This window comes from Sinocyclocheilus grahami, unplaced genomic scaffold (genome assembly GCF_001515645.1).
Source record: "Sinocyclocheilus grahami isolate Dianchi unplaced genomic scaffold, SAMN03320097.WGS_v1.1 scaffold761.1, whole genome shotgun sequence".
Classification (NCBI taxonomy): domain Eukaryota; kingdom Metazoa; phylum Chordata; class Actinopteri; order Cypriniformes; family Cyprinidae; genus Sinocyclocheilus; species Sinocyclocheilus grahami.
Genome location: NW_015505940.1, coordinates 539907 through 553681, shown reverse-complemented (window position 1 = coordinate 553681; position 13775 = coordinate 539907). Strand labels below are relative to the sequence as shown.

The 13775-nt window shown below is 36.6% G+C and overlaps 1 protein-coding gene across 1 annotated transcript in view; it reads left to right on the top strand.

The window, feature by feature from the left end:
• LOC107561230 (dual specificity protein phosphatase 16-like) overlaps nucleotides 1-11373 on the top strand; it is a 22540-nt gene extending 11167 nt beyond the window's left edge. The window contains exons 3-6 of the mRNA XM_016245615.1: nucleotides 1398-1533; nucleotides 4920-5083; nucleotides 9537-9723; nucleotides 10682-11373. Of these exons, the coding sequence (XP_016101101.1) occupies nucleotides 1398-1533; nucleotides 4920-5083; nucleotides 9537-9723; nucleotides 10682-11055 (861 nt within the window). The 3' untranslated portion in view covers nucleotides 11056-11373. The remainder of the gene's footprint in view (nucleotides 1-1397; nucleotides 1534-4919; nucleotides 5084-9536; nucleotides 9724-10681) is intronic.
• Nucleotides 11374-13775: the final 2402 nt, after the last annotated feature.

Here is a 13775-nt window from a genome sequence, read left to right as displayed (position 1 = left end):
GCCGATGCCGATATTTTAAAAATGCCAAATATCGGCCGATATATCGGCATTGGCGATATATCGGTCGACCACTATTTATAATGTTTATACATTATAATATTTCACTTTATTTGATAAAGTGAAATACGTTCTGCAGAGAGAGTGTGTGTGTGTGTGTTTGTGTGTATGTGAGAAAGAGAGAGAGTGTGTGTGTGTGTGTGTGTGTGTGTGTGTGTTTGTGTGTATGTGAACGTTCTGCTGCTCACAAAACAATAAGCAGTAAGCACCAATCAATGAGAGCGAGTTTGAACTTAAGAAAGCTGACTGGTCACGGTCAAAAATATGTGGAGGACCAATACATAACCTCCAAATACATAAACCTGCGCTCGCTCTCATATGCACGCACGCACTGTCACGATCTAATGCTGGATCCTTAAAAACAATTACCGAAACGCAGAAATCCCAAATCTGACATTTTCCGGAACAGGATCCGGCTCAGATTGAGCACTGGTTGGATCATTCTTTTCTCTTTACTGTTAACATTGGCATATAAAGCAAAATAGCATTTTGGCTCTGAATTGCTCATTGCATGTAAAAGAGCAGCGTGAATATCCTGCTAAACATCAGATTTAGTGTGATAAAAGACCTTTAACTTGAAAAACTCTGAACTAGCAATCAGACGAAAGAAAGCGTGGAGTAGATTGTGTGAAACAGCAAAGTTTGATCATGTTGATCATTTAGATGGTTTATAGACTATAAACTGTGCAGCAGACCTAAGTGTGTGTGTTCACAATGAACAAATGAAACAAACAAGCCATCGTCTCTCACGAGGGCCATTGAGACGCCTTAGCAACAGGTTGCCGAGTGACCTCATCCCATAGTTATCTGAGCGAGTGCTCAGTCTCTGTTAGCGCGTATCACTCTTTATATCCGTCAGAGATCAGAGCTGCAGAGGCACTTTCTTCACCACGAGGCTTATTACTTTCACTTTTGGTGTGAAAGGGTCCTTACAGCTGCCAAAAATATAACTTTTGGGTTTTTTGTTATTAAAAAACAAATAAGCAAGCCCAGCCCAGGTGACAAAAAGTCATGCAAAAGTAACATAATGCATTACTTTCCATAAAAAGTAACTAAGTAACACAATTAGTTACTTTATGGAGTAACGCAATATTGTAATGCATTACTTTTAAAATTTACTTTCCGCAACATTGCAAGCTACTAACTAAGGTTGAAAACTACACTGACACAACTGGACAAGCATTAGTATGAATATAAAGCTATCAGATAAACATAATTTTAACAACCAGAACACTAGAGCGACAAAGATTTTACTCGAAATATAACTAGAAAACAGGGAATAAGGAGAAGATATGAACTCAGTGTTTCATTACGTGTGTGTGTGTGTGTGTGTGTTTCAGCTGGAGCTCCAGGGTCAAGAGGTCGTGGTGTATGACCAGAGCTCGTCTGACCCCGCCTCCCTCTCATCAGAGGCCTTTCTCAGCGTCCTATTGGCCAAGCTGGAGAAGAGTTTCCCTTCAGTCCACCTGCTCTCAGGTTCATATTACACACACACACACACACACACACACACTCTCTGAGGCAGGTGGACCAGGTGCTTTGAGCTTCTTACGTGGCTTTAAGTCTTAAGTTTATTTCCTGTCCTTCGGCACACAATTAAACTTGTTTTATGTATATATATTTTCTTCTGTCTCATTCTCTCTCTCTTTCAGAGGGTTGTTTGAAGTACACCATAATGGTATGGTTTAGTGGTTTGGTTAGACTTTGTGGTGTTCATTGGTTTCCACTAACTAGAGCAGCAATCAAGACCGACTGATTCAGCAAAAACCGTTTCGTCTGTCTGACACTCTCCCACACACACACACACACGCACACACACACACACTCTCTGTCACACACACACACACTCATTCTCACCCTCTCTCTCTCACTCAAACACACACACACATACTCATTCTTACCCTCTCTCTCTCTCTCACTCAAGCACACTCACACACACACACACACACATTCTCACCCTCTCTCTCTCACTCAAACACACTCACTCACACACACACACACACACACTCATTCTCACCCTCTCTCTCTCACTCACTCACACACACACACACACATTCTCACCCTCTCTCTCTCTCTCACCCAAACACACTCACTCACACACACACACACACACACACATTCTCCCCCCCTCTCTCCCACCCCCACACACACACACACACACACACACAGCTGTCTCTCTCTCTCTCACACACACACACACACACACAACTCAAACACACTCACTCACACACACACACACACACACACTCATTCTCACCCTCTCTCTCTCACTCACTCACACACACACACACACACACACACATTCTTACCCTCTCTCTCTCACTCACACACACACACACACACACACACACACTCACACAGCTCTGTATAGCTATCTTTCTGAGGACATACATTGACACAATGCAGTCTCTAGCTCCTTACCCTAAACCGACCCATCAGAACTAAGTGCCTCACTCAAACCCTTACCCTAAAGCTAACCTTTACCCAATAATAACCTGACCCCTAAAACCAAGTCTTGACCCTCAAACAGGCCTTTAAAGGTGCAGTGTGTAAACGGCATCTAGCGGTGAGGTTACGAATTGCACCCAATGGCTCAGTCCCCCGCTCACCCCTCGCTTTAGAGAAGCTACGGTGGCCAACACACGTAAAGATGTCGTCGTCTGAGACAGCAGAGAGCAATGAGATTTCTTTACAAAGGTAAATTAAGGAATTATATTTACTTAATTATTCAATAAACCGATGCTATTGCGAATGTTAATGTACTTGTTCATCATTGTGTCAGTGTTTTATTCGCAAGAACAACAAAGTGACGAAACGCGCTCTGAAGAGCAGTTTGTCCGTTTAGGGCTACTGTAGAAACATGGTGGCGACTTCCATGTAAGGGGACCCGCGGTGTATGTAGATATAAATTGCTCATTCTAAGTAAATAAAAACATAACGGTTCATTATATAAGGTCTTTATACACCTATGAAAACATAGTTATGTATATTATATTGCATTTCTGTAAATAGATCGTTCTAAATATTACACATTGCACCTTTAAGGGCTCTCAGAAAGTAAGGATGGGCCAAAATGTCCTCACTTTATAAGACTGTCCCCACTCCGATGGTCTAAAACTCAAATCGGTTCTTACAAAGATAGCTGTACAAGTGCACACACACACACTCTCTCTCTCTTTCTCACATACACACACACACACTCTTTCTCACACATTTTAACAGTGTTTTTTGAGTCTGTTCTGCTCATATATCATTATTTTGACTCTAATATTTGAGGTACAAACACTCAGTTCAGCTCTAGTATGACCTCATCATTACATAACCGCACACGTGTGTGTGTGTGTGTGTATGCGTGTGCGTGTGTCTTCGACACTCACCGCTGACATTACACAGGAAGTGAATCCAGAGGAACTGAAGAGTTTTGTTTCATCTGTTTGTTCCTTTTTTCTCTGTTACTGTAATGCTTCTCTTGTTTCGCTGATGTCATCGGTGAGACTGATAATCAGCTCAGGGTTGTGTAGCACTAAAACACACAGTTAGCGATTGTTCGACACGTCGAGAGATCAGACTGACTCATGATCAGATACCGTATCATACATGACCATAATGAGGTCAAAGACACGTCACTAGGATGTGAGATCAACATGTTCTCTGCGTCTGATTGCTTCTTACAGTTTTTCTCGATTGCTAACACACTATAACTGATTCATTTAACACAATTCATTGCCAAACCATTCATACAATTCTCGAAACAAAGACAAGTTTCTCAAAACTTTTAACACATTTCACCTGCTTTCACACATGTTCCAATTTGCTCAGTGTTTTCTGCAAAACTCTACACAAGAAGGGCATCATTTTGCACAGGTTTAAGTCATGTTCTCATTCAGAAAACACGAACACACAATATAACTACCACAAACAGCACATTTATCCCCGTGTGAACATTAACTGTAACGTGACCTCTGTATTAACGTAAACGTTCGTCCCTTCTGTGAGACGAATGAGACACTATTCATGTGTTTATTCATATTCATAATTTTTTTTATTTTATTCTTATATTGAATTTTTTTTATTTTAACTGCATTTTTAATTTTCGTGAATTATGTTATGTGCTTTTGCCAATTTTTATTGTTATTTCAGTTTTTAGGGTTAGTTTTAGTTTTTATTTAACACAAGTTAATAATTTTAGTGCTTCACGTTTTTGAATATGACTGTTTAGGTTCCATTAATTGTGTTTTTCAGGTTTAGTTCAGTTTTATTTTTTAGTTGTAGTTTTTATTAGTTTTTTTTATTTTATAGTTAGTAACATTAATGCTTTAGCTTTTTAAAACACGAGTATTTAAGTTGAATTTAATTTCAGCTTTATGTTATTAATTAAACATTAATTAAATTTTAGTTCAGTTTTAGGTTTTATTAATTTCCGTTTAATAATTTTAGTGCTTCGACTTTTTAAATATTACTGTTTAGGTTTCATTTAATTTAGTTTTTCACTTTTAGTCTGTTTTATTTATTTCATTGAATTTTATTTTCCAGTTAGTAATTTTAGTGTTTCAGCGGTTTCTTTTTTTTGACTATATAAGTTTAATTTAATTTCAGCTTTAGTTATTTATTTCCAGTTAATAATTTTAGTGCTTCAACTTAAACTTATTTAGTTGCCAAGGCAGCATTTCTCCTTTTAAGTAAAATTTTTGAATTTTGTAGTGTTCATTTTCATCTAAAGTTGTTTATAGTGACGACAAACTTTTTTGCTCGACACATTAATCCTTTGAGGGCGTCTCTTTTAGCAGGTTTTCATTGTCACTGTCTTCATCCGGCCTCATAAACACGCAGCGGTCAATAGCATGCTCTGTCCTGGTCTGCAGGTGGTTTTGTGGCGTTCTCGCAGCTGTTCCCGGGTCTGTGTGAAGGGAAGTCCACGCTGGTGCCGTCCTGCATCTCTCAGCCCTGTCTCTCCGTCAGCAGCAGCGGGCCGACGCGGATCCTGACACACCTGTACCTGGGCTGCCAGAGAGACGTGCTCAACCAGGTGACGCTCACTGCAGACTAGGGCTGTCAAGTCAAATTTCAATTTCAAATATTTGTAGAATTCTAAATAAGAATACACATTCGAATGCAAACATTTTAGGTGTGCGTCAGGCAGCTTTATCAGTGGCGCACGAGATGCGGTGACGATGTAGGTGTCATTACATTTGAATGCTTTAGATAGCCTATCCAGTTAAAGCCACTGGATGCTGCGCTGCTCGTTCAAAATACTGCGGAAAAAGAGAACGTCAATACACACACACACACACACACACACACTCTCTCTCTCTTTCTCACATACACAAACACACACACACACACACACACACACTCTCTCTCTCTTTCTCACATACACAAACACACACACACACACACACACACACTCTCTCTCTCTTTCTCACATACACAAACACACACACACACACACACACACACTCTCTCTCTCTTTCTCACATACACAAACACACACACACACACACACACACACTCTCTCTCTCTTTCTCACATACACAAACACACACACACACACACACACACACTCTCTCTCTCTTTCTCACATACACACACACACACACTTTCTCACATACACACACACACACACACACACACACACTCTTTCTCACATACACAAACACACACACACACGCACACATTTTAACAGTGTTTTTTGAGTCTGTTCTGCTCATATATCATTATTTTGACTCTAATATTTGAGGTACAAACACTCAGTTCAGCTCTAGTATGACCTCATCATTACATAACCGCACACGCGTGTGTGTGTGTGTGTATGCGTGTGCGTGTGTCTTCGACACTCACCGCTGACATTACACAGGAAGTGAATCCAGAGGAACTGAAGAGTTTTGTTTCATCTGTTTGTTCCTCTTTTCTCTGTTACTGTAATGCTTCTTTTGTTTCGCTGATGTCATCGGTGAGACTGATAATCAGCTCAGGGTTGTGTAGCACTAAAACACACAGTTAGCGATTGTTCGACACGTCGAGAGATCAGACTGACTCATGATCAGATACCGTATCATACATGACCATAATGAGGTCAAAGACACGTCACTAGGATGTGAGATCAACATGTTCTCTGCGTCTGATTGCTTCTTACAGTTTTTCTCGATTGGTAACACACTATAACTGATTCATTTAACACAATTCATTGCCAAACCATTCATACAATTCTCGAAACAAAGACAAGTTTCTCAAAACTTTTAACACATTTCACCTGCTTTCACACATGTTCCAATTCGCTCAGTGTTTTCTGCAAAACTCTACACAAGAAGGGCATCATTTTGCACAGGTTTAAGTCATAACTACCACAAACAGCACATTTATCCCCGTGTGAACATTAACTGTAACGTGACCTCTGTATTAACGTAAACGTTCGTCCCTTCTGTGAGACGAATGAGACACTATTCATGTGTTTATTCATATTCATAATTTTTTTTATTTTATTCTTATATTGAATTTTTTTTATTTTAACTGCATTTTTAATTTTCGTGAATTATGTTATGTGCTTTTGCCAATTTTTATTGTTATTTCAGTTTTTAGGGTTAGTTTTAGTTTTTATTTAACACAAGTTAATAATTTTAGTGCTTCACGTTTTTGAATATGACTGTTTAGGTTCCATTAATTGTGTTTTTCAGGTTTAGTTCAGTTTTATTTTTTAGTTGTAGTTTTTATTAGTTTTTTTTATTTTATAGTTAGTAACATTAATGCTTTAGCTTTTTAAAACACGAGTATTTAAGTTGAATTTAATTTCAGCTTTATGTTATTAATTAAACATTAATTAAATTTTAGTTCAGTTTTAGGTTTTATTAATTTCCGTTTAATAATTTTAGTGCTTCGACTTTTTAAATATTACTGTTTAGGTTTCATTTAATTTAGTTTTTCACTTTTAGTCTGTTTTATTTATTTCATTGAATTTTATTTTCCAGTTAGTAATTTTAGTGTTTCAGCGGTTTCTTTTTTTTGACTATATAAGTTTAATTTAATTTCAGCTTTAGTTATTTATTTCCAGTTAATAATTTTAGTGCTTCAACTTAAACTTATTTAGTTGCCAAGGCAGCATTTCTCCTTTTAAGTAAAATTTTTGAATTTTGTAGTGTTCATTTTCATCTAAAGTTGTTTATAGTGACGACAAACTTTTTTGCTCGACACATTAATCCTTTGAGGGCGTCTCTTTTAGCAGGTTTTCATTGTCACTGTCTTCATCCGGCCTCATAAACACGCAGCGGTCAATAGCATGCTCTGTCCTGGTCTGCAGGTGGTTTTGTGGCGTTCTCGCAGCTGTTCCCGGGTCTGTGTGAAGGGAAGTCCACGCTGGTGCCGTCCTGCATCTCTCAGCCCTGTCTCTCCGTCAGCAGCAGCGGGCCGACGCGGATCCTGACACACCTGTACCTGGGCTGCCAGAGAGACGTGCTCAACCAGGTGACGCTCACTGCAGACTAGGGCTGTCAAGTCAAATTTCAATTTCAAATATTTGTAGAATTCTAAATAAGAATACACATTCGAATGCAAACATTTTAGGTGTGCGTCAGGCAGCTTTATCAGTGGCGCACGAGATGCGGTGACGATGTAGGTGTCATTACATTTGAATGCTTTAGATAGCCTATCCAGTTAAAGCCACTGGATGCTGCGCTGCTCGTTCAAAATACTGCGGAAAAAGAGAACGTCAATGCGGAGAAGATCTACGGCAAAACTGAAACTAAGCCATTCACACAGAACGCATGTGACCCTGGGGGATATTTGTAGCAATAGCCAACAATACATTGTATGGGTCAGAATCATACATTTATCTTTAATGCCAAAAATCATTAGGATATTAAATAAAGATCATGTTCCATGAAGATATTTTGTAAGTTTCCTACCGTAGATATATCAAAGCTTAATGTTTGATTAGTAATATGCATTGCTAAGAACTTCATTTGAACAACTTTAAAGATGATTTTCTCAATATTTAGATTTTTTTGCACCCTCAGATTCCAGATTTTCTAATAGTTGTATCTCGACCAAATATTGTCCTATCCTAACAAACCAGATTTACCTTTATGACTGTTTTTTTTTTTATTGCTTTGAATAAACGTGCATTAGTAATATTTTGCTCGATGCGCCCTCTTATGGCCTCAGAAGAGAAGCCAAAAGCTTTTCTTCACCCTAACTGAAATTATGCATTTTAAATTAGAATATAATTCGAATATTGATCATATTTAAGTACAGAATTCGAGTTTAGTTTTTGTTTAATACAAGTTAATAATTTCAGTGCTTCAAGTTTTTATATATGACTGTTTAGGTTTCCTTTAATTGTGTTTTTCAGTTTTAGTCTGTTTTAATTCAGTATTACTTTTTATTAGATTTTTTTTAGTTGTAGTTTTTATTCTATAGCTAGTAATTTTATTGCTTTAGCTTTTTTAAATATGACAATTTAAGTTTAATTTCAGCTTTAGTTTGTTTTAGTTCAGTTTTAGATGGTATTCATTTCCATTTAATAATTTTAGTGCTTCAACTTTTTAGGTTTCATTTCACTTTTAATCTGTTTTAGTTCTGTTGTATTTTTTGCACCCTCAGATTCCAGATTTTCTAATAGTTGTATCTCGACCAAATATTGTCCTATCCTAACAAACCAGATTTACCTTTATGACTGTTTTTTTTTTTATTGCTTTGAATAAACGTGCATTAGTAATATTTTGCTCGATGCGCCCTCTTGTGGCCTCGGGAGAGAAGCCAAAAGCTTTTCTTCACCCTAACTGAAATTATGCATTTTAAATTAGAATATAATTCGAATATTGATCATATTTAAGTACAGAATTCGAGTTTAGTTTTTGTTTAATACAAGTTAATAATTTCAGTGCTTCAAGTTTTTATATATGACTGTTTAGGTTTCCTTTAATTGTGTTTTTCAGTTTTAGTCTGTTTTAATTCAGTATTACTTTTTATTAGATTTTTTTTAGTTGTAGTTTTTATTCTATAGCTAGTAATTTTATTGCTTTAGCTTTTTTAAATATGACAATTTAAGTTTAATTTCAGCTTTAGTTTGTTTTAGTTCAGTTTTAGATGGTATTCATTTCCATTTAATAATTTTAGTGCTTCAACTTTTTAGGTTTCATTTCACTTTTAATCTGTTTTAGTTCTGTTGTATTTTTTTAATTTATTTTACAGTCAGCAATTTTAGTGCTTAAGCTTAAAAAAAAAAAAAGACTATATAAGTTAAATTTAATTGCAGCTTTAGTTGTTTATTTCCAGTTAGTAATTTTAGTGCTTCAACTTGAACTTATTTAGTTGCCAAGGCAGCATTTCAGTTAATTCAGTTCATTTTCATCTAAAGTTATTTATAATGACGACAGACCAACACAATAGTTTGTTTAGCCATTTTGACAGCCCTGCTGCAGACACGTTATTATGAGCGCGTCTAAAACGCGTGACAAGAACGCGTGCTGATGTCTGTGTTCCCGCAGGAGCTCATGCAGCAGAACGACATCGCTTACGTGCTCAACGCTAGCAACACCTGCCCCAAACCAGACTTCATCCCCGACTCGCATTTCTTGCGCATTCCTGTCAACGACAGCTTCTGCGAGAAGATCCTGCCCTGGCTGGACCGATCCGTGGAGTTCATAGGTCAGACACCATCATATATGTATGCGGGTCAAAGACGTTAAGATATCTGCATCAAAAGAAATTTACAAAAGTGATTTTATGTCCATAGAAAGCACATTAAATGTAAGTAAAGTGTCTAATTTTAAGGTTTCAAATAAGTTTTCGTAGAATAAATTGTGAAAATTTGGTTGAAATAATGTTACATTGTCATTCAGTGCTTAAACAACATGCTTATTCTGACATATTAAAATATGTAAAAGAATAAGGGAGCATATTAAATCTGATTGTGTATTAAATGAGTAAAAAAGTCTTGCTGACAAATGGGCAAAACCTAGGATATCTCGGATAGTAGATAACTAATTAGTATTTGGGGTGAAAGTAATTAGTCTTTTAATATGTCATAAATTGAGTTTTGTTGTAAATATGCCTGACGAGATTGTTACACTGAATGACATTTTAGTGGCTCTCTTCTGAAAATCAGGGGAAAATGTGTGATGTTTATCTTTTGCTCAGAAAAACAAAAACAAAAATACAATGACATGAAACAGAAAATGTAACTTTTTTTTTTGGAAAACAACAACAATTTAAAGCAGTGTTGTTGTCTTCGACCCATGCATCTTTGGGATTTTTAATTTTTTTATTTTTAAATGGCCATGGAAGTTCAGGAAAAGCTTTTGGTTTAATATAATCAATCCATTTACTCCATATTTTAAAAAAACATCATCTTAAAGAGATATTGTTTTCCATCACATATATATTATTTAATATAGCAAACCATTCTTCAGCTGAGGCTCTGGTTTTAACCAGTTCTTTTTAATTACTTTTCTACTAGCTGCCAGAAAAATTAGCTTCTTGTTCCACCCACGTCTTTAGAGTTTCTAATCATATTTTAAATTCTTATTTTCAGTTTTCATTTTATTTAATTTTTTCGTTATTTATGTTATGTGCTTTAATCATTTTTTTTCATTTACTTTTTAAATATTCACTATATTTAAATGTTCTGAAGATAATAGTAAGACGCTCCAGCGCAGCGGCAGCATGGATGGAGCTCCGTCTAAAACAGCTAAAGCACTTAAAGGCTGGCACTCAGACATCGTCCTCGGACCCGTAACTGGAGGCTGGTTCCTCTCCTCCGAGTCGGCGCGCTTTTACGGCTGCGCTCAGGGTCTGGAGGCGGTGAGGAGGCGCGGGCGACAGCGCAGCGGAGACGGAGGAGACTCTCGCAGGAGCTGGCACGAGGAGAGCAGCTTCGAGAAGCAGCTGAAGCGCAGGAGCTGCCAGATAGACGGCATGACGGACAGCCGATCCCGAGAGGAGATGAGCACGAGGAGCAGACAGTCCAGCTTCTCCGGCAGCTTGGAAATCATCGAGGTCTCCTGAGGACTCCACACGCAGTCATTTATTCCTTTGCTTTGTTCTCATTCAGATTTGTGATCCGCACAGACACATGCATGAAGGTGGAGAGTCTCACAATTCAAATTAAGGCAAGACACTACAGATAAACAGGGCAGACCTTAACCCCATAAGTGTCCCATTTTTGAACAATAAAAATAACTAGTTAATCCTAATATACAGTCAAACCAAAATTTATGAACAGTCCTCTCATTATCACAGTTTTATTTGCTATAGGTTATAAAATGGTAATAAAATATGACTCTGTGTCAGAACAAACTCATCTTGATAATGTCAGATAACTTTGATAGAAAGGTATGTAATGAATTCAGCTGTTAAATTTAAGAACACAATTAGATAATACCAGTCTAGCTCAACCGGTTACCAAGCAGTGCTTCATTTAGTTCAGTCTGTGGTGTAAAAAGATCACATTAGCAATTAAAGAAAAACATGCTCAGCTCAAAGTGACTGAATCATTTTTGCTTCCAAATTGTACTGTTAGTCCACTGTATGAAGAGTTTCTGGGTGTAATATGTCACAGTTCACTTTATTTTGCTCTCCTCACTTACAGAAATGAACTATAGTGTCCTGCACTCACTAGTAAAAAAATATAAAAAATAATTATATCTGGAGAATTTTTGGTTTGACCGTACATCACCAGCTGATTGATAACATTAAGAATTACAAGTACTAAATATATATATATAAAAAATATGCATAATTATTTAATTTATATGCATAATTCAATGTCATAATGAGTTATACACATATAATTAATTGTATAATTAAATATGGGCTAATTTGCATACATTTCCAGCACATAAATCTGAACATTTAATAAATCCAGGTTGAAAATTCTTGTTTGATTTTTATTAATTTTTTTCCAGAGGGGTTTTGGACTCCCCTTTTTATCAGAAAATACTGTCAACAGACAGAAAGCAATTACGTTTTCACCATGTGTGAATGATATATGAACAAACCCCTCCCTAAAAGCCTTCAGAATATATATATATATATATATATAATGAACTTGGATCGCAAGGATTGAGCAGACAGGAAGTGGAAATCAAACCAATAGCTGGGTTTATAAGTAACTTGGATGGAGTGCAGCAGTCGTTGGCTTCCGTCTGTAACGAGGACACGCATGTCAAACAGACGGGTTAAATATTGATCAGATCCTGATCCGAGCGGGATGCGTCCAGACCTGCCTTGCATTCACAGCGCTAACCGCTAACTGCTACACACACACACACACACACACACACACACACACACACACAACAGCACTGAGAGACTCGTCTGAAGAAAACACCACCACATACAAGACACAAGAGCGGATGGTTCTGCTTGTTTTTAGGGCTGCACAACTTGGCCAAACTTTTGTGATTATAAACACACTGGCTTATAGCTCAAATAAGTGAAATGAAAATGAAAATTACCAAACATACACACACACACACACACACACACACACACATATACACAGTCAAACCAAGACTTATGCAGACAGCTTCAACATTTCTCACATTATATCACAGTTTATTCGCTATAGTTTATAAAATGGTAATAAAATATGACTCAAAGTTACACTGTGTCAGAACAAACTCATCTTGATAATGTCAGATAACTTTGATAGAAAGGTATGTAATGAATTCAGCTGTTAAATTTAAGAACACAATTAGATAATACCAGTCTAGCTCAACCGGTTACCAAGCAGTGCTTCATTTAGTTCAGTCTGTGGTGTAAAAAGATCACATTAGCAATTAAAGAAAAACATGCTCAGCTCAAAGTGACTGAATCATTTTTGCTTCCAAATTGTACTGTTAGTCCACTGTATGAAGAGTTTCTGGGTTTAATATGTCACAGTTCACTTTATTTTGCTCTCCTCACTTACAGAAATGAACTATAGTGTCCTGCACTCACTAGTAAAAAAATATAAAAAATAATTATATCTGGAGAATTTTTGGTTTGACCGTACATCACCAGCTGATTGATAACATTAAGAATTACAAGTACTAAATATATATATATAAAAAATATGCATAATTATTTAATTTATATGCATAATTCAATGTCATAATGAGTTATACACATATAATTAATTGTATAATTAAATATGGGCTAATTTGCATACATTTCCAGCACATAAATCTGAACATTTAATAAATCCAGGTTGAAAATTCTTGTTTGATTTTTATTAATTTTTTTCCAGAGGGGTTTTGGACTCCCCTTTTTATCAGAAAATACTGTCAACAGACAGAAAGCAATTACGTTTTCACCATGTGTGAATGATATATGAACAAACCCCTCCCTAAAAGCCTTCAGAATATAGATATGGATAAAAACTATAAAGTTTGGTGAATGTAAGAGAAAAAAAACTCTTCAAAGATATGGATTGCAATTGGAATCTACAGATGCAAAAATATATATAAACTAAAATGCAATAAAATAAACACTTAAATGTGTATTTTGGATGTTTTTTAAACCACTAGTCTGAAAGAAGAAGCAAAATAGAGCTCAAAACTGAGCAGTGCATTAAAACGCCTGTAGTGTCTTGCCTTAAGAGCCTCTTTTTGACATGCATGTGTTGAATTATGATCTCAGGAAGTTGCGAATCTGTTGGAGATCTAGAATCAAGCACACACACACACACACACACACACACTCTCTCTCTCACACACACAGACACACACACACACACTCTCTAT